General features: G+C 26.2%; 1 protein-coding gene across 12 annotated transcripts; it reads left to right on the top strand.

Annotated features, from left to right (window-relative positions):
- Positions 1 to 16,785: 16,785 nt before the first annotated feature.
- LOC111281996 (serine/arginine-rich splicing factor SC35-like) lies at positions 16,786 to 21,272 on the top strand. 12 transcript variants are annotated; one of them, XR_016342284.1, is made up of 11 exons: positions 16,786 to 16,999; positions 17,102 to 17,180; positions 17,266 to 17,345; positions 17,473 to 17,539; positions 17,967 to 18,038; positions 18,535 to 18,735; positions 18,838 to 19,024; positions 19,162 to 19,272; positions 19,597 to 19,742; positions 19,846 to 20,398; positions 21,079 to 21,272. XR_016342284.1 is itself a non-coding variant. In XM_089761057.1 (8 exons), exons 1-8 carry the CDS (start codon positions 16,924 to 16,926, stop codon positions 20,164 to 20,166), a joined length of 777 nt encoding a protein of 258 aa, XP_089617183.1. In that variant the 5' UTR covers positions 16,786 to 16,923; the 3' UTR covers positions 20,167 to 20,541. The 12 variants fall into 12 exon arrangements, 3 of the variants coding, with proteins under 3 accessions (XP_089617183.1, XP_022725582.1, XP_089617184.1); XR_016342282.1 differs by having other exon boundaries at positions 19,597 to 20,398; XR_016342280.1 differs by having other exon boundaries at positions 19,162 to 19,412; positions 19,597 to 20,398.
- Positions 21,273 to 21,949: the final 677 nt, after the last annotated feature.

The following is a 21,949-nucleotide window of genomic DNA, read 5'->3' as shown; positions in this document are numbered from 1 at the left end:
TACATGATTTAAATAATTTTGCATTTAAACATGATTATCTCTTTCCACATATATCATATAATTGTGTGTATATATATATATTTAAATATTACATAAATTAAAAAAAAAAAAAGGTTCAAGGAAACTTATTGTATTTAGTGGTTTTTTTTTCTCATTCCATCAATGACAACTGAAATAAATGAATGGCAAAAGAGAAATGATCCAGGCTTTCCTTTCCATTTTTTTTTAATTTTAGTTTAGATAGTTTTGATTTACGGTACATATGTTCAAAGCTAAGTTTCAAATAAAAAATTGAACTTAGTGTTGTTTCAACCAAATCTTTTTTTAATTTTAAATACAATAACTTAATTTATACTTGCCTCTTGAAACACTAAAATAATGTTACTCTTGTGTAACTGATTAAATTGATCATCCATTTAGAAACATAAAATTTGGACTTAGACATGTTAATTAAGCTCAATTTTTTTAATTATGAAAAAAATAAATTAAAAATATTATCAGAAAAAAATAATGAAGATAATTTATTTTGTAAAAATAAAAAATTGTTATATATATTTTCGTGCTTGCTTTATATACTTTGATTATATTTTGATTAAGTAATTTACTAATTTATATTTTTTAAAATTTAAATTTGGATGTAATTCAAATTTTTTTTCAATTTTGGACATTAGACATGTTAATTGTGCTCAATTTCTTTTTTTTATTATGAAAAAAATTAAAATCATTATTAAAAATAATGAGATCGTATATTTTGTATAAATTAATATAATTTAGGAGCATTTTAATCTGTACGAAATATTAGAGAACAAGTGACTCCGTGCACTAAAGTCAATCTCGAGTTAGCAGTTATGAGTTGAGCACGTAGCCAGTTTTCAAATGAATAAAAAAAAAAAGAGATGACGTGACCTTATATAAGGGCAAGTGTTGAAGTGTGGCTGTTCTAATGACTGCCGCTGGCATTTCCGTTAATTTTTACATAAAATTAAATTTTTGTGCTCTCATTTTTTATTTGCACAAATTAAGTATTCAATTCATGCTTTAAAATGTTCTTTTAATAATTGTTTAAATAAATATTTTTTTGTTTGATAATAAAATTTAGATTATAGAATTTGTATATTATTTATTTATTTATTTCATATTAAATATATATAAAATATAAAATTATTATATATAATTTCTATCAACACATTAAATATGAAATATATTTTTAATTTTATCAAATTCAAATATAATTTTTATTAAAATTTTAAGTCTCATATCATTTTTATATTTATTAATATGTATTAATATTTAAAATTTAAATTATTAGATGTAACAAATTTTATTATTTTAAGATTATTATTTTTATTTATAAACTTGAAAATATTTTTGATTAAATTAAAAATCATTGTCTTTATTGCAGAGCAGCAAACTAATTAATATAAACGAACAATTATTTTTGTTGCTCTTACCAAGTGAGTTTATGGCTGTAAGCAGTATAACTCGGGATTTCTATAGTATTTTTCAACTGTACATTTTAGGAAAATAATAAATAAGTCATTAAGTCAAATTATTAACGAACAAAGACTTCACATAGCAAATTTTTGCAGTCAAAATAACAAGTGATGTCAACAAAAAAAAAATGTAAATTTGGTTAAAATTCAATAACATATAGAGTTGTCAAATGGATCTTGTTGCGTGGTTATAATTTATTTAAATATTAGTTTATATGTTAATAGATTATGTTGATCTAGTATTATTTTCCTAATATATAGTGCTAGCATAATTCATAAAAGTTGAGGGTATGATTCAGTATGACACGTGATTTGTAACTTTCATAAGTTGTACCATGTTGAGCATGATTATTTTTTTTCTTAGCCAAATACAATCCATTAATAATTTTTTAAAATTTTAATTATTTAAAAAAAAATCATCTATTATTAAAAGTAACATGTGAAGATAAATAAAAGTAAAATAAAATAAAAATAATATATGATTTGCATAATTCAACAACATGTCTACATTAGGAGTAATTAAATCTATTAAATAAAAATATTGAAATTATAATTTTAATATTAAAAAAATCACACACGTATATAAATGATACTATAAAATATAAAATTATTATTTTATTTTTCATTTTCATCATTGATAATTCACTTATATAATATGTTATCTTATTCATTCATTTATTTTAGTTAAATCTATATTTAACTTGAAGTTTTAATTTATTTTTGTTAATCATTAGTTAAATATAATTTAAATATTTAATAAGTAATTTTAATATAATGTTATTTTATAAATTACCAACAAAACATAAAAAATAAGTATAATTTTATTGCAATATAAAAATAATATAAATATACTCAAAAGCCTAAAAATCCATTTATAACAATTATGAGCCTATATGACATGATTGGCTTGTATGTCATGTTGAATTAACCTACGTATCACATATTGACACTAACTCTTAATAGACTATATTATTTCAATCCATAGGCCTAAAATTTTTAAGTCAACACAACACACACATATATATATATTATACTTAATCTAATTTAATCATTTATCAGTAAATCATATCGAATTATGTCATGTCACAAGTCACTAAATTTATTTAACACTTCGAATAACATGTAACAATAATTTTTTGATATGCTAATACATAAAGGTAACTTAATTTTGAATCGAAAAGTTATTATCATATAACTGTTAATAAAATGATAAAAATTTAATTTTAATGATGAAATTTTAATTTTGGATATACAAAGTCTTCCAATATTATAAAGTTTAGTATTTTGATTATCTTCTTCAATCTTTTATTAAAAATTAAACAATTATACAAAGAGGGAAAAATTATTACAATTAATACGAGTGCATGTAAATATTTTATTGATTAAAGATGTTCACAGGTTGGAGTTACCCATTTGGTTTAAATTCTGATTTGATTTGTGCTCGACTTCTTGGGCACGGTGTTTTCGACCAATAATATTTAAATAATAATAAATAACTATTTTAGTTAAATATTGATGATAAATTGCAAATTTTAGATGAATTAAATACATATTTAATACCTGAACATTATATTTTTTGTCACGTAGTACTTAAATAACTATAATTATCATATTAGTATTTGAATTTTTACTTCGTTATTACCGTTAATCAATTTTACTAATATAATATAAATATTTAATAAGATGGTAACAGTACTAAGAAAGTATAATCAGCATCAGTGCCATAATAGTATAAAAAGAAATTTTTTAAAAACTTTTTAAAATTTTAAAAAATTCTTAAAAATACATAATTAAAAAAATTTAAAAACATTTTAAAATTTTGTAAAAATTACTAAAAAATTTAAAAAACTTCAAAAAAATAAAATAATCCTAAAAGATTTTTTAAAATTATGAAAAAGTTATAAAACATTACTTAAAATCTTTTTAAATTTTATAAAAAATTTTAAACTTTCAAAAAATTATCACAAAATAGTAATTTTTTTAATTTCTAAAAAAATTTTAATTATTGGAAATATTTTTGAAAATTACTAAAAATTTTTTTAAAAAATTCAAAACAATACTAAAAAATTATAAAAATCTTTATAAATTATAAAATTTATCATAATTTGAAGAATTAAAAAAATAATAAAAAATAAAAAATGAAAAAAATGAAGATTAAATAAATATTAAATTTGCTTAAAGTTTAAAAATCTACCAAAACTTAAAAAAACTGAAAAAAAAATCTAAACAATTGAACATTTTTGAAAAATTAAATAATTTCGAAGTTTTAAGAGATTCTTTAGAACTAAAAAATCTCAAAAATAACAAAAAAAACAAAATTCAAACATAAAAATTTAATAAAAATTTTAAAAAAAATTTAAAAATTCAAAAAATATATAAAAATTTAAATTGTAAAATAAAAAAAATGAAAATTTTCATTTTTTTAAAGTTTATAATTTTTTTAAAATTTACATATTTTATTTTTTTTTCTAAAATCTACATAGATTTTTTTAATTTATTGTTTTCTATTTAAATTTTTATTAGATAAATTTTGTAAAAAAAAATCAATTGAGGTAGGGGTTTTGATTTGTCACAATCCAATCGGTATATTTTTTAACAATTAGGATCGGTCGAGATTTTATTCTAATTTTGAAAATTGAAGTCAAGTTGGAGATAAATTTATGACGTTTTGCCTTACTTAAAATATATATAAATATATTTTTATTATTTTTAATTTTATATTTATATATATGTGTCATAATAATAAAATTATCATTTAATATCTTAATTTAATAAATTTGCACGGCACTTTTTTTTTTGTTTTTATCATTTTTTTCTTTGTTAGTTTTTAACTTTTTTTTATTCAAATGAATTTTGTAAAAAAAAAAAAAACAATGAATGTAAATATGACAAAGTAATGCATATTCAATAGATTTTGATTCACCATGATTTCAATATGTATGATTTTTTAAAATATTTAGGATCGGACCGACCATTTTTTTTTAATTAGGCTTGAGTTGGAATCAATTGAAATAAAGTTGTTACAACAACTTGTATTCGATGGTTTCATCTTACAGATATAATAATGATCATTTTTTAAAATTGAAATGGGGTTAAGTTAGAATATCTTATTATATTTTAAAATTTGAGGCCCTATTAGAGACTAGTTTAGGATATTTTATCCCACCTCGTCTTAGGTTATAAATAAGAATATATATTTTATTATTTATTTTATTATACACTATTTATTTATATATATTATATTTAATAAAAATATTATCTAATAAATTAATTTAATAAAACAATATATTTATTTATAATTAAGATATAATTTATATTAAAAATTATATTTCATTAATGTTATATTAATAAATTAATTTTTAATAAAGTCATATCAAATGCGAGTTATATAAATATATGTTGAGTATGAATAAAGTATTAAAAATAATAAGCTGATATTGAATCAAAGTCGAGATAAATATGAATCTGTCACTATTTGATTATTATTATAACTAAGTAGAGGTGTTTACATGATATCCCTGTTGGCTCATTTTTATTTTTTTTCTTTTTACTTGTGTTTCTCTTAGTTTTAGGTTTTTTTTTTTTAAATGATCTATTTTTAATATTTTTTAATTATGTTTAGAAAAATAATTTAAAAAATGAATTTGTATTTAATTTATTATACAATTATGAGAATGAAATGCATATATTATTAGTAAATTGATGATAAAATTTTACTGGTCATGACTTTTATTCAAAAATCATAAACAAAACTATGCATTGATTTATTAAATTTAATATTATTAACCACAAATTAAAAAACTGGATCCGCAACGAAGCATGGTCAGACATGTTGCTAGTAATGTACTAATGTTTCTGCATACATGCACAGTTGAACACTTCAACTCGTTTTGAATAGCGCGAAAACAAGAAAATATTATTTTTTTTCTTTTTTTTTTTTACAAATTGTTTTCATTTTTTGTGAAATTTCTAAATCTTACTAACAAAATTAGAAGACTATCACATATTTATTTATTAAAATATATTTAAAAAATAAACATAGTTTATTAATTTCTAGAACATATTTTAATGAAATTTAATTTCTATTTTTTTTATTTTATTCACGGTAGGGAAATAGGTCATTTGTGACATTTTTTCATGTTTAGGGGCATTTATAAATGTCACTATTCGATTAATGATGTTTATAAAAAATACTCCTAAAAGTGCTACCTATTCTTGTATCGAGAAAAATAACATTGTTTTAAAAAAAAATACCATTAAGTTAACGGCGTTTATGACTTCAAATTTCGCTAATTATAAAAATGCTGTTAATTTGATAGCATTTTTGCATACAAACATTGCTAAACGATGGAATTTACCTTTTTTTTTTTAAGATTTACTATTATAATTAAATAAATATTTTCAAAATCATAAGAACGAATTTAAATTTATAAATTGAATATTAAAAATATTTAAATATCTAAACACGTAATTTGTTTCAATATACATGTAACACAAAATTTAATATATTAACATTCTAATTGTTTCAGTAAATTAATTAAAAATTTAAAATGTATGAAATTAATGACCACTTAGATTTAGAGCACTACCATTTGATGAAGCATTTTTTCTACCACAATCACTAGGTTACTCAAGAACTTACCAAAAAAAGTAAAACAAGTTTCTATACTTAATAATAAACTATTTCTAATATTAAAAAATATAAATAGTTACTAAATATAACACCTGAGTTGGTAGACCACCTAAATTATTCCCTGAAAATTATTGTTGCACAAAATTAATAAGAGTGTTGAATCGATCATGCAACTATTTACGCTCTTCATCCATTTTAGCACGTTTCTCATCCACTTTAACATGCTTCTCATCCATTTTAACACGCTAAACTCTTTCTGCTTCAATTTGTTGCACACATTATTGCATAGTTTGCAACCCCTTTCTCAATATTGAGATTTCTTGCGAAAATTGACTTGTTGATAATGGAAATTGTTGAAAACTATTTTCATAGTAACTAGATAGTGTTGGACCCAATCTAAGAACTCAGACCTATCCATGTCTTTTTTTTTTGGTAATTTTTGTAAAAATCCAATATTTAATTTCTTACATGTTGATAAAATAATCGAATGCTATTTCAATCTCAATAGTTATTTTCTCGTTTGCTTTTTCCTGTAAATTAATCAAATAAAGCTAAAGTTTAATAATTAATTCATAATATATTTGAAATAGTAAATATTTACACCCTATAAAAAACGAATCCAAAAAATTACCATAATTTCTTATATTTTAACATTTAGGTAAGCTCCGTCTTTTTTTGTATAGGTTAATAGAAAAAGTTTCACATATCTAATTTTTTCACCAAACTCAATCTCCTACATAAAAAACATTATTTTTGTTAAACACACATCAACCATAACTTATTTATGCGTATCAGGTGTGGTAATAATGATTGGACATATTTAATAAAATATAATAAGAGCTATCTAAACTGTTAAAACAAAATAATTGTAAATTTATAATTTTGTCTTTTAATGTTACAAAAAGTCCTAAATAGATATAAATCGTAACTTATTCATACATATCAAATTGTGGAAACCAAATTCAATCATTCAGATAAGTTTAATATTATGTATTGAAGTTATCTAAATTGTTAAAATATAAATATAACTACAAAATTATATTTTTTGCCTTTTAACGACATAACAAAGTCCTAAAAAGATATAAACGGTAACATTTTCACATATATCAGCTGTGGAAACCAAGTCTAATCAATTGCAACCCCTCTTTCAATATTGAGATTTCTTACGAAGATTGACTTGTTGAGAATGTAAATTGCTGGAAACTATTTTCATAGTAGCTAGATGGTGTTGGACCTAATCTAAGGCTTCAGACCTGTCCATGTCTTTTTTTTTTGGTAATTTTTGTAAAAATCCAATATTTCATTTTTACATGTTGATAAAATAATGGAATGCTACTTCAATCTCAATAGTTATTTTCTCGTTTGCTTTCTCTTGTAAATTAATCAAATAAAGCTATAAAATTTAATAATTAATTCATAATATATTTGAAATAGTAAATATTTACACCCTATAAAAAACAAATCCAAAAAATTACCATAATTTCTTATATTTTAACATTTAGGTAAACTCCGTCTTTTTTTCGTATGGGTTAATAGAAAAAGTTTCACATATCTAATTTTTTCACCCAACTCAATCTCCTATATAAAAAATATTATTTTTGTTAAACACACATCAATCATAACTTATTTATGTGTATCAAGTGTGGCAATAATGATTGGACACATTTAATAAAATATAATAAGAGCTATTAAACTATTAAAACAAAATAATTGTAAATTTGCAATTTTGCCTTTTAATGTTACAAAAAGTCCTAAACAGATATAAATCGTAACTTATTCATACATATCAAATTGTGGAAACCAAATTCAATTATTTAGACAAGTTTAATATTATGTATTGAAGTTATCTAAATGTCAAAATATAAATATAACTGTAAAATTATATTTTTGCCCTTTAACGACATAACAAAATCCTAAAAAGATATAAACGGTAACATTTTCACATATATCAACTGTGGAAACCAAGTCTAATCAATTATTCGGATAAATTTAATATCATGTATTCAAGCTATCTAAACTGTCAAAACAGAATAATAAACACAAATTTGCATTTTGGCATTTTAACGGCATGAAAAAGTGCTAAACAAATATAAACGGTAACCTTTTCACATATATCATTTGTGAAAACCAAATTCAATCATTCAAAAACGTTTAATATAATGTATTTAAGCTATCTAAGCTATTAAAACATAAAAATAAATGCAAAATGACAATTTTACCCTTTAACGGCATACCAAAGTCCTAAAAAGACATAAACGATAACTTTTTTACACATATCAATCTTAGAAACCAAGTTTAATTATTCGGACAAGTTTAATATTATATATTGAAACTATCTAAAGTGTTAAAACAAAATAATAAATGCAAATTTACATTTTAGCCTTTTAACAGCATAAAAAATCATAAATAAACATAAACGACAACCTTTTTACACATATAAACTATGCTATCTAAACTGTTAAACGGAATAATAAAAGCAAATTTGCATTTTGGCTTTTTAACGACATAAAAAAATGCTAAACAAATGTAAACAATAACTTTTTCTCACATCAATCATGGAAACCAAGTTTAAACATTGGGACAAGTTTGATATCATTTATTTAAGCTAATTGTTAAAACATAAATATAACTACATTTTTACATTTTTACCCTTTAACGGCATAACAGAGTCCTAAAAAGATATAAATGGTAGCTTTTCACACATATTAACTATGGAAACCAAGTTCAATCATTTGGACAAGTTTAATATAATGTATTGAAGCTATCCAAATTATTAAAATAAAAAAATAACTACATATTTATATTTTTACCTTTTAATGACACAAAAAGTGCTAAACGGATATAAACCATAACTTTCTTATTTGATGCATTATTTACTGTTTCTTTTTGCTTTCTTGCAAAGCTTTTTGATATGCTTGTATGGCTATATTTTTATTGCTTTCAGCTAGCAATTCCAATTATTTCTCTTTCCCGTCATAAGTATATAGTAGAAATATAAATATTACCAACTAAAAATATAAAATATTTTTTTTATTAAAAACAATATTAAAAGTTATAAATTAGTACATTTCCTCTCATTGAGAACCAAAATATAACAAATTACTCATATTGTCACCTAGTCACACCATAAGGTAAATTATCTATAGTGGCTTCTATAGTACTATTTCGATCAAAATATTTTTTTTTCAAATTATGCTTATAGTCTTTCTATTTATTTCCTAATGACTTAAGCACAAATGAAGTAGGTAGTTCAAGTAAAAATCTTGATTGTAACAATACAAAAAAAAAAAGTTACAATTTATAAACCAACTTTAAAAGAATTAATGTTTCTAATATGTAATTAATTATACTAATACCTTAATAAAGTTTAAAGCTTTGGCCTTAACTTTTGTTGGAATTTTATGCCATGTTTCATAATGAATAGGCAATTTCATGTCGTTACAGGCAATCATTCCTAAAAATCCAACTAGCAATTGACACTCTTCACCAATTGGTTGCCTATCAAAGTTTGCAGACACTATAATATGCTTGTTCGGAGGTACTATCCACAGTTTCTTTAAAGTTGTCCTCCTCTTATCTTCCATTGATAATTGTTATCAACTGTAAAAAAAAATGTCAATTAGTAAATTACTCATACTTTAAAGATTATAATCAAAATCTAAATACGGGGTTTATGATACCTGCATTCAAATTCGAAACAGAATCAATTGGTGTGATACTATCTAAACTTGAACCTCTTGTATTGCCATATCTAATATCAGTTGAAGGATTATAAGCGACTTAGTTAGAACCGACAGTAGACATATTTCCTTAAAAAAGATTCAATCCATGGCTAAGATCAATAGGTGTTATAGACGATTTTGAACTGATATCTTTGATATGTACTCCTCTCAATTTATTCCTCGGTATTGTAACTTAGCTGCATTATAAAAAAAAATCAGTTAAAAATTGAAAAGTTTATACATTGTATATATAACCAACTCTATATAAAGAATATATCTAAATAACATATATAGACATTAAGAAGTTAAGAAATCATAACCAACAATATAGAAAAAACATATTGATTTAATTAAATTAAAAGATAATCTATAATTTACAACACAATAAATATACAAAAGTGAATGTCACATAAATTATATAAAACCATTTATTACATTATGTTTTGAATATTCTAATTACAAAATATAGATGATCCAACATGGTTTATAAATGTCTTTATTAACATCTTTGCGAACCTACTGAGTAGAAGTACTAGAGATATTTTCATCCAAGTTTTGGTTAGCAAAAGAAAACATTCAATTTTATATTCAACATTATCTCTGGTATCTAACCCTATATCAAATAAGTCCCTAGGTGTGTTACGAAGAACAACAAATCAATTTGATTCTTTGGGGTCTTTAGAATAAAAAACTTGTTTGACTCAAGAGAAAAAAGCATAAGGTTCATCAATAAGTTGTTGTTCGGTGTAAATTAATCAAGAAAAATTCATGATTGTAAATCCAAACTAATCTTTTATAATACTTCTTGCACTATTTACATCAGCTCAATCACACCGAAATAAGATAACCTTTCTCTTATCATAATAATCCAACTCAATAATGTCATTAATTATGCCATAGTAGTCAATATTTTCCTCTAAAGGGTTTGTGTCCCTAACACTAGTATAGCTAGTAGTTGATAAAGTAACAACAAGTCCTAAATTTTATGTTCTTTTACTTCTCTCACAAGATTTGATGTGAAATCTAACTCCATTGATGTGAACTTTTTGTATCATTTTATAATTCTATTCGGATCTTATGAAAGATATTTCACCTCATCACTAACAAGCCTTCTACTCCAAACTTATAAAGGTATAATAAAATATATGTTATTAATTTTATTTATACCCTAAGCATTCTATGTATAATTTTCAAAATGAGAAGTATGGTATTACGTATAGTTTTTCCTAACCATTCATGAAAATTTTCAATGAACAACTTATCAAGCTCTCGAATGTTTGATTGTCGATAATGTGCACCAGCTCTCAAATTATTTCTATACTCACTACATCCATTAAAATAAAGTATTAACAGTTAGAAGTAAAATTTATAAATTATGCTTAATAGAATGAATGATTTCCTCTCACAAATAACTTACGTGCGAAATGATTCAATTGAGTCATGATGAAAAATAACAAATCGATGTGCCTGTACCCAATATTTATCATCTAACTCCATCACTTCGGCTTTGTCTATTAGTTGTCTAAAACTTTCAAAAAGATAAGTGTAGGCAAAGTTAGTATGCTACATACTAAAATTTTTTGATGGTTTATTAAATCTTACTTCAACATCTTCCAAATACTAAGAACAAAATGTCATACACTCTTTTGCTAAATATCTTTCAGCAATAGAACCTTTCAGATAGTATTTGTTACGACAATAAGACTTTAACCTCCCTAAAAACTTAAGGCATAAAACATTTGTCATATACCTTTTTAATTAGAATGGTATCATAAAAACTAACAACTTATTAATAAATAATGCCTTTTGATAGGATACGTCCATCAATAATAAATCGATCCATCTATTTTTACTTCATATGAAAGTTGGATAACCAGATACATCATAATAGTGAAGAAGTTTGGAGGAAAAATCTTTTTTAAATGGCATAAAATAATTGCGACTCGATTTTGAAGTTTGTCAAACTTTTTCACATTCAAAACTTTCCCACAAAGAGCTTTAAATATGTTACTTAATTCAATTATAATTGAAATGACTTGCTTTGATATTGATGAACATAAAGTAAAATGAAGTAAATCTTGTATAAGATGTGGTAATCATGTGACTTCAATGAAAAAAGTTTTTGTTCTTTTAAATTCAAACATCTCGATATATTTGATGCATAGCCATTTGAGACTTTCACATTTTTAACACCTTATAAAATACATCTTTTTTACTTTTAGACATCCCAAAACAAGTAGGAGGCAATCGAGATTTTTCATTAAGAAGCAACTTTAGATGAAGGTCAGGGCAAATCCCTATGTCAACTAGGTTAAGCCAACTCTTTAAGTTATTATTGGATCTTCTATTCACATTGAGTATTATCCTGATAAAATTTTTACAAACATTCTTCTCTATGTGTATCAAATCAAGGTTATGACATAATAAATTATATTTTCAATGAGATAAGTAAAAAAAGGTACTTTTTTTCCATAACTCAGACTCATTTGAGTCACCTTCTTTATCTTTTTTCTCTTCACTTTGAATATCAACATTACCAACTTGAGTATCAGCATCATCAATTTGAGAAATACGAAGCCAAATACCTTTAAAGATCTCTCTCACTCTTTTTTTTTATTGAGTAATTTTTTTTTATAAATGAAATTGCTACATTTTAACTTTGATAAAATATTAGACCCAATAATTGGCAATGACGCTCTCCTTAACTCTTCATTTTCATCAAATAGATGCTTTTAAAATCTAAATTGATGATTATTATCTAACCATTTATGATGTGCCTTATAACTGAACTTTCTACCATTATGTAACCATTTTGAATATGTCTGTACAGTACAACATGAACAAGCATAATGATCTTTGATGCTTTAACTAGATAAATTAAAATAAGTAAAAAAATCATTGATAGTCCATATTAAGGTAGCACGTATATTAAAGTTTTTTTTAAGCATCGTAAGTCTCAACTAATTCTCATAACTACTTTAACTTTTCAATCGAAGATTGTAAGTAGATGTCTATATCATTTTTTATACATTTCTTCTTAAGAATTATCATAAACAAAATAAATGATTGTTACTTTATGGCAATCCATGATAGTAAATTATAAGGAATCAATATAACTAGCCAAGTACTATAAAAAGTACTCATCACTTTGAATGGATTGAATTCGTCAGATGCTAGTCCAAGTATAACATTTTACGGATCAGAAGCAAAGTCTAAAAACCTAGAGTAAAATGATTTTTATGCCAAAAAATCAACAGGATGCCTCAATGATTCATCATTCGTTCATTCATTATGATGTCACTTCATAGAATCTGCAGTTTTGAAAGATATGAAGAGTCGTTGAAGTCTCAATACTAATGAAAAATATCGTAAAACCTTTACAAGTTTTTTTTGACATGAACTTTATCATCATCCTTATTCAACATTTCTTTAGGTTTTTTGTTCAACCAATGAAAATTATCACACATATGATGAAATTGTTAATTTTTTTTATAACCCTAATATAACATGCAATCATTGGGACAACTATGAATTTTTTTATATCCAAAAGCTAACTCCTTGATCATCTTTTTTGAATCCTTACAAGATTCAGAGATTTTTGCAAAAAAAAATATTTCTTTTATAAACTCCACTAATAAAGTCAAAGAGTTTTTTGTCCATTCACATAAGCATTTTAAGTAAAAAATATGCATATAAAAAGATAATTTTGAATACATAGATCCCTCATAAAGTTCTTTATTCATATCCTCAAGCAACTTATAAAACTTTGATACCTCTTCATTAGGTTGTTGGTCACTTATACCTATCTCATGTTTACAAAAATCTTTAATTTTAATATTTGACTTATTAAATCTATCATTTCGAGGAGATGAATTATGAAAATATTGGTTATGAATGTTAAAAGCATCTCGTAACATACCTTCTATGTCATCTTGTCTAATAGGATAATGTTGGTATTAGGGAGCCTTTGAAGTTAAAAAAACTCTAGTTACTGACCTAGACGGTATAGACTCTCTATGAAAATATCAAATAACATATCCTGAGATAAATCCAATACAAACTAAATGTTTCAAAATAACTTTACGGATTTGCCAATTGATATTAGCACACTTCAAACATAGGCATAATATTATATTATCTTCACTTGCATTATCAAATGTAAAATTAAAAAAAATTTTCACTCCATCTCGATATTCTTGACTTAATCTTAACTTTTGTATCCAACTCTTATCCATTTAGTACTTGCTACATTATCAAACTAAAATTATATAATTAATTATATGAAAACAAACTAAATATTACACTTAAATTAGTAACAAATTTAGATCTCCTAACAAGTTACTTGAATTAATCAAAGGTGATCATTTGTTGAAATGAGAAATACCTTCACAAATTCAAAACACTAATGGGCAAATACAAGATTGATAAAAATGAAGTAATTGATGATGAGCAAACCTTAATCTCAAACTGAAAATAAATAAAAAAAAACATGTCAATATTTTTACATATTAATATATAAGATGAGAAAAAAATTGAAAATAAACAGTCAAACATAAGCAAAAAAACATTTGACAAAAAAACATTTGACAAATAGTTGTTTAAAATACCTTTATCTTTACCATCCTTAACAATAAGGTGAATGAATCACCTTAGCAATATTTTTGAGCAATAGTTGAATTTTGTTTGACTTTTTGAATTGACTGAAAGAGTTAATATTGAAATTATTATACCCTTGATGCAACATGTTTGCTCTTAGTGTTGAGTTTTCTTTTATAAAGAACCCAAAAATTTGGCCATCAAAGCTAGCTGACTTCAGGTAAAAATCACAGTACCATACCAAATTTGAACCATAAAGTATAGATACTTTCAATTTATTAAATGTAACTTATTGCTTTCAATTTATTTCTTATAACGATTTTAGCCTCGAGAAATCTTAAAAGAGAGACAAATTACAGTTAAGATTCAAGTGTACCTAAATAAATGGAGAGGAAATTGATCTTTATTGTCTGCAAATTGCAAATGATTTCAGTAACAAACCAAGCCTTGTCTCAAGCTCTACCAGTTCCTTAAGCTTTGCAAATTGCAAATAATTTTAGCATCTCAAGACTTTGCTTGCTAAGAAAAAATTTGCATGGAAAGGAAATCAATGAAAAACAAGAAGACCAAGGCTTTAAACAAAGAGGAAATTCATAAAAAAAAAAAACAATTAGGCTAAAATGAAAAGAGTCAACTGAAACATGTAGAATGCATATGGCAGAAACAACAGGGTTTGAGAATTTGGGAGAATTTTTAGTAGCGTTTCCTTTTTAAAAATGTGACTAAATACCTTATTTAGTGGTGTTTCCTTTTAAAAATGCCATTAAAATACATTTAAAATGAAGAGTTTTATGTTACTGAAAATAATTTTATTGAGATTATTCAATGTATTTTTACTCATTATTCAAGGCATTTTTGCCCATTATTAGGGTTATTCAAGGTGTTTCTAGTAAAAAATACCTTAAATAATATTCTTTCTTAAAAAAAAATTCAAGGGATTATTGAAGGTATTTTTTGTTAGAAACACATTGAATAACGGATTATTAAAGGTGTTTTTGACCAAAAATGCCTTGAATAACCCCATGTTATTTTATATGGAGGGATTATTTAAGGCGTTTTGACCAAAAATGTCTTAAATAATCTCCTGTTATTTTTTTGAGATTATTCAAATCAATGCATTTCTGACTAAAAACGCATTCAAAAATTCGTAATAAAAATAGGACGGGATTATTTAAGGTGTTTTTGGCTAAAAACGTATTCAATAATCCTTTTCAATTTTTGTGAGGGGATTATTTCAGGCTTTTTGGCTAAAAATGTATTGAACAATTCCTTAAAAAATTGATTGAGATTATTCAAGAAGTTTTTGACCTAAAATGCCTTGAATACTCCATTTCATTTTTTATTGAGGATTATTCAATACGTTTTTAGCCAGAAACGTCTTGAATAATCTCTTAAAAAAATTGAATGGAATTATGCAAGATATTTTTTGTCTAAAATACCTTGAATAATCTCATTCCTTTTTTATTGGAGATTATTTAAGATGTTTTTGACAAAAAACACTTTGAATAATTATCTACTAAAAACATTGGAATAGCTTAGTCAGTTAAAGTGTACGGCTATTAATCATAAAATTTTAGGTTTGATCTCTTACTCTAATATTTTGAGGGTTTTTTAAGGAGTCAAAAAATGCTTGTTAGCAATATTTACATTATAATCGCTATTATATTTATAAAAATCAAAGTATATAGCAATATTTAAGTCAAAAAACACTACAAAAATATATTTTTAGTGACGGTTTTAAATCCAAATATCGATATATAAGAATTTAGTGACGTTTTATAAAAAAAGCCACTAATCTTATAAAAACACAAAATTTTGTGGTGTTTATTTAAAAACATCGCTAAAAAATAGCCACTAAATCTCTATTTTTCTGTAATGATTTGTGAAATTTAAAAATTTTACACTTGATGTATGAAAAAAATAATCTAACCAAAAAATAATTTTAGGGCTTTTAAAGTTATTTAATTAAAATCTTAATGCAATAAAAAATATATTTATTAATTTTAAATCTGGTATAAAAATAATATAATTTAAAATTTTAATAAAAATTATATAAATATTTAATAAAAATAAAAAATATATTTCATATTTTACATATAAATATAAATTATAATATAATACTTTTTTTATTTTATATATTTAATACGAAATAAATAAACAGAAATGCATAAACGGGAATCCAACAAAATTTAGCAATATCGCACGTTGAGCGTACTGATTTACAACGACAAGAAAAGAATAACAAACAAATGCGGTGATAGAGTTGTAATTAAACCACTTATCAAGGGCGTTTACGGTGCAAATCATATATAAATATCCGGAGCCGACGATGGGCAATATTGTTCCCGAAGGTCCTCTTTTTTATAATTAAATGTTTTTTTGTCCTTTATTTTCTTAATTTTGTCAGTCACAAACGAACCCTAACCCTAAATCTTTCTTTCTCGATCTTTTCTTCTCACTCTTCTTCTCTACCGCGAAGATGTCTCACTTTGGAAGGTCAGGTCCTCCCGACATCACCGACACTTACTCTCTTCTCGTCCTTAACATCACCTTTCGTAAGATTCTTTCTCTCTCTCTCTTGCCCGCTCGTTAACTTCTCGGCTACGAGTTTGTTTGTACTGTAACTTAAACCTTTGATTTGGTTTGAATCTGTTTAGGCACGACCGCTGATGATTTGTTTCCGCTGTTCGACAAGTACGGGAAGGTCGTCGACATCTTCATTCCCAAAGATCGAAGGTTCTTCTTCTTTCTCTCTTTTTTTTTTTTAATTTCTGTTTGGATGTTGGGAATTTATGAGATAATATTTTTTTTATTATGTTAGGACTGGTGATTCTCGAGGTTTTGCATTTGTGCGCTATAAATATGCAGATGAGGCACAAAAAGCTGTGGAGAGGCTCGATGGTAGCCCTTCTTCTACTCTATCTCTCTTTTCCCATCATGCAAGCACTTTTGTGCGTATTGATTGCGATATTGTATTAATTTTGTAGGTATCTCATTACGATATATAATGACACGTTCCTTGTTGCAGGGAGAGTCGTCGATGGTCGGGAGATAACAGTTCAGTTTGCAAAATATGGGCCCAACGCAGAGAGGATGTAAGTTGTGTGCTAGTTGTCATTCAATTATTATTGAATTGCTTTTACACTTGAACGGATTTTGAGCCCAATGTAGAGAAAATGGATGCCGTGTAATATATTCTTTGGTGAAAATGTGATTTTGATTCTTGTTTAACTGAGTTTTATGAAGGAAAACATCTTGTTTGGCTCCAATACGGAAAATGTCCACTTGCTTAAGAAATTTGTAGTAGTGATTAACTAATTAATATTTCTACTGATAGTTTGAAAGGCTTGTTTGGCTTGCTCACTTAAATTTTGAGGTGCAATCTATGGGTTTCTTTTTGTTTTAATTTTCTTGTCTGTATATCTTTGTATCTCGTATTATGTTGACATTCCTAATATTTTTCATCTTAAGGTCTCTAATGTTATAGTGAGTTACATGTACTTTTGCTAATTTCTTTTGCAGTAACAAAGGAAGGATTGTTGAATCATTACCAAGGTCAAGATATAGGTCAAGAAGTCGCAGCCCTCCGAGAAAGTAAGTTACTTACCAGCACTTTTCCTGCTTAGACAACTTTGTTTTTATCTCAATTTTGTACCATATGTTCTATTTTCTCTTTTGTCTTGTGACCACTTTTCTGAATGAATTATGCGAGATTTTGATGAAGGGATAACCAAGAGGGTCTTTAATGTTTATTTTGCTTCTTTCTTACCAACAATCTTGATTATTGGTAGCATGAACATGATGGTGTTAAGTGTTGGTAGCTTTAAGCCAATTCATTAACTCAATTTTTATCTGCTTGATTGAATGTCTGGATACACTGGTTATGGTTTATTGCCCATTTACATCTTGACAATTCTGAATAAACTTTCTTTTATCTGATTTAATTTCAAATAGGGGAAGTCCACTGTTTTTTTTTGTACATGCGATGCTTTTTAATCTTGTTTGAATAGCCAAACATATATGGATTAATTATATTTCTTTCTGGTCTTATTTGTGGTTATCTGATGTTCATTGTGTTCAATATCTTCAGGCACCGGGATTACAAAGATAGGGATTATAGGAGACGAAGTCGTAGTAGGAGTCATGACAGGTATGAACATGATCGATATCATGGGAAAGACAAAGACTATCGGCGTCGAAGCAGGAGCCGTAGTGCTAGTCCTGACTATTCTAGAGGCCGAGGAAGAGGGCGCTATGAAGATGATCGGCGGAGTAGCAGTAGATCAATGAGGTTTATACTTATACTTTGCAATTTAGGATGTGTGTTTTCTTTTTTCTTTTTTTTTTTTTTAAATGTTTTAAGCTTTTTCATTGTCATACTTTTCTATTTCAGTGCTTCACCTGCTCGCCGCAGCCCTAGTCCTCGGAAGAGTCCTTCCCCACGAAAGGCATCACCGCCTAGGGGTGAAAGTCCTGATATACACAGCCGTCATAGATGGTCTCTAAGTCCTCGAAATGTTTCACCGCAAGGCCGTCCTGCTAATTCTCGAGGCCCATCTCCTCGAAACTCAGATGTTGAAGTGAGTTTTTTTTTTTTTTTCCCACTATTTCTTTTACTCTGCCCCCTCCCCCTTTTTTCAATCTTTTTGGATTAACTTTCTTTTACAGGCATTTTTTATAACCCTTGAATGTTTGCTTTTGCATTTGAATTTTGTAGGAATGATCTTGCAGATGATATGGGAATTACTGGAGTCTTTAAGTAGCATATTTCTTGTTGCTATGTTGCTAGTGTTGAGGACATTCAAATATCAACAGTTTTTTAGTGTTGGTAGGACTGGGTTTTTTTTTATTTTTTTTATTTTTTAATTGACTGTCCTGAACCTTTTGTCTCCCTTAATTTGCATCGTGGTGTCTGAACTTATGTAGTTTGTAGCTTGATGTTTCAGTACCCACCAAAGATTTTGTGATGTAAGTTTGTTATTGTAGCTTGCTCCCCCTCCTCCCTTCAGATCTTATATTTGGCTCTGATTTTGTATGTCTCCCATATTAATTTCATGGGGCTGCTTTATTGAGATGTTTCTTTTTTTTTTAATTGTATTTTCTTTTTTCTAAGAATGCTGATTTATCTCAAACTGTCTGTTGGGTTTTATAGCAATGTTCGGGGAAAGAGTGACTTGGGCAAAGGGACATCATGTTGATGTTGTAGCTGTTGATGCTGTTTATTTCTGTAGATGATTGATCGTGATTATATTTGTAGATGAATGATCGTGATTGTGTGATGCTGGTTATAGCAGTATGGTAATTGCAGGGGACAGTTTGTTAACTATTTTTAACTGAAAGATATGATGATTGGTAAGACCTGTAGTAAGTCTCGGTTTCTGAAAAGCAATGCATCATTCAGGTTTCTGATGTTTCCATGTGATTATCCTCTGCTCCGCTGATTTCTATCTATTAGCACTGAGGTTTAGTTGCTGTGATGGTATGAAAGGACCAAAGATGAATTTTTTGACCTGTGGAATGTTGCATATGATGGACCTATGATGCATTAGGCCTGATGCGAATGGTAAAATTAAAAATGTAATGTCTTGATTTGAACAGAATAACTACATTGATTGAAGAGAATAACTTGTTTCTGTTTAATTGTTTCATTGTTGTATTCTAGCATTCATGTTTAACCAAACCATTTTGCTAATGTTTTGAGTTGTAGCAAAACTGTCCGTGACCGTAGCTGTGCAATGGTGGTTGTGCCAATTCTGTAGATACATGTGGCTTGTGGGTAAACCATTGAGCACCAACAAATAAGCCGTAGCAGGCTGTTGCTGCCTTTGTTGTTGGGCCATGTTGATAATGGTTCTAGCAGTCGCCTAGCTTTCTTGCTGGTCAGTGGGTAGTGGGCTCTTGCTGCCCTTCCTGTGGTGTCATGTCAGTTTTGGACTTTGGTACTGGCAGTGTTGGTATGCATACGATATACCTCCCCTGAACACATGTTAGGGTTACATTTTATTATCAGTTTTTTCTTTTTATTTGTTCTAAAAAATTCTTCTGCGACTATTATAATGATGATATTGTGATAAAAAAGCAGATCACTGTTCATTCATTCTTAGGCCCTATTTTATTAATAGGGGATTTCATGCTTTTACTCTGCTTCTCATGGAGGTGCGTATAGAATGAAAGCAATGAAAGATTTAGGAATGCTCTCAATGGTGGTTAAACATGTTAAAAGAAATGAATAAAGGGAAGACTGCAATGCAGTTTTGGGCTGAAACCTCAAGCTGTGTGAATTTGTTTTGGTTTCTTTGATCTTTATTGGTATTTTTGTATTCTGCTGCATGTCTAATCAATTAAAATTTTCTGCCAATAAAGGAAATCTATTGTAGATAATTTTGCTATTTTGCCTTAATCGCTTTTCCTTTACGTTCCTGAAAACTCGTATAAACTGACGGTGCAGTGGCCATACTGAATTTGCTTTTCTGGTTGGCATGACATCTTAGTGTCAAGTGCTGGATTAGTTTGAAATTCTTAGTCAGTTGTTTCCCCCATTTAGCTGATGAATCTGGCTTTTAACTTGATGCTTGTGTGTGTTTTGTTTCTTCCAGTGATTTAACGGTTAATGGAGCTTGTTACTTTGTTTCAGGGGTACTTTTTAGTGACAAATAAGTTGGCTGCCTCTTTGGTTTAAGCTTAAAGGGTTAATGAAATGGATGACTCTTAAATTATAATGAAATGTGTGATAAGGTAGATCATTAAATTTGTTAATTAATTTATGTATTTGGAAGATTATTTGTTTGGCAATTGTTATTATTTGAAATTATTTATTTTAAAGTTCTATCATATGAGTATCACATTAGTCAATAGCTTTGTGATTCATATATTACATTAAAAATTTTAAAGTTCAAATGTTACATTGAATATTTTTATAGTTTAAGGTTCATTAAGATATTAATCCAAGATTAAATTGCAATTTTCATTATAATTGTAGTTTCCTAAGGGCTTATTTTAAATATTTGTCAGCATAGGATGATTCATTCTTAGTTAATCCTTCGATCTTGCATCTCGTATTACACAAATTACATGAAACAGATTAGTGGAATTATAATTAACCAATGTCGGTTTCTGGTAAAATCTTGAACGGTAAAGCTCCAATTCATTTTTATGTTGTTTCATATCATATGAGTTGAGATTTAACTTTTAAGATCATGCTGGGTACAAATTTATTCGGTATTTTAAATTAGTTTAATTGTTACAATTTATATTTTTGTGGGATATTATTTGCTTTAGTTCTTATTTTTATCTCGTGATTTTATTTTATAAAAAATATTTTACGAATTAAAAGTTGATTAATTTTTATTTTTCATAATTAATTTTAATATAAAATCGATGTAAAATTCATGATTTATTTTCAGAGTAGTGTCTATCTAAGTCCGTGACACTTGGTTGAAATCTTCAAATCATTACGTAAAAATTGCTTCTATATTTTGAGAGCAATTGTCCAGAAAGAAATGAGG

Source organism: Durio zibethinus, chromosome 5 (assembly GCF_047325235.1).
Source record: "Durio zibethinus cultivar Kanyao isolate XHJ-2024 chromosome 5, ASM4732523v1, whole genome shotgun sequence".
NCBI classification, from domain to species: Eukaryota; Viridiplantae; Streptophyta; class Magnoliopsida; order Malvales; family Malvaceae; genus Durio; species Durio zibethinus.
The sequence above is the reverse complement of the archived record's forward strand: the minus strand, read 5'-3'. Positions and strand labels throughout refer to the sequence as shown.

Bases quoted from the DNA above. Each gene is read 5' to 3' on its own strand.
- LOC111281996 (XM_022869847.2), top strand. From the start codon at position 16,924: ATGTCTCACTTTGGAAGGTCAGGTCCTCCCGACATCACCGACACTTAC. The intron at 17,181-17,265 runs GTTCTTCTTCTT...TTATTATGTTAG, and splicing joins TTCATTCCCAAAGATCGAAG to GACTGGTGATTCTCGAGGTT. The intron at 17,346-17,472 runs GTAGCCCTTCTT...TCCTTGTTGCAG, and splicing joins AGCTGTGGAGAGGCTCGATG to GGAGAGTCGTCGATGGTCGG.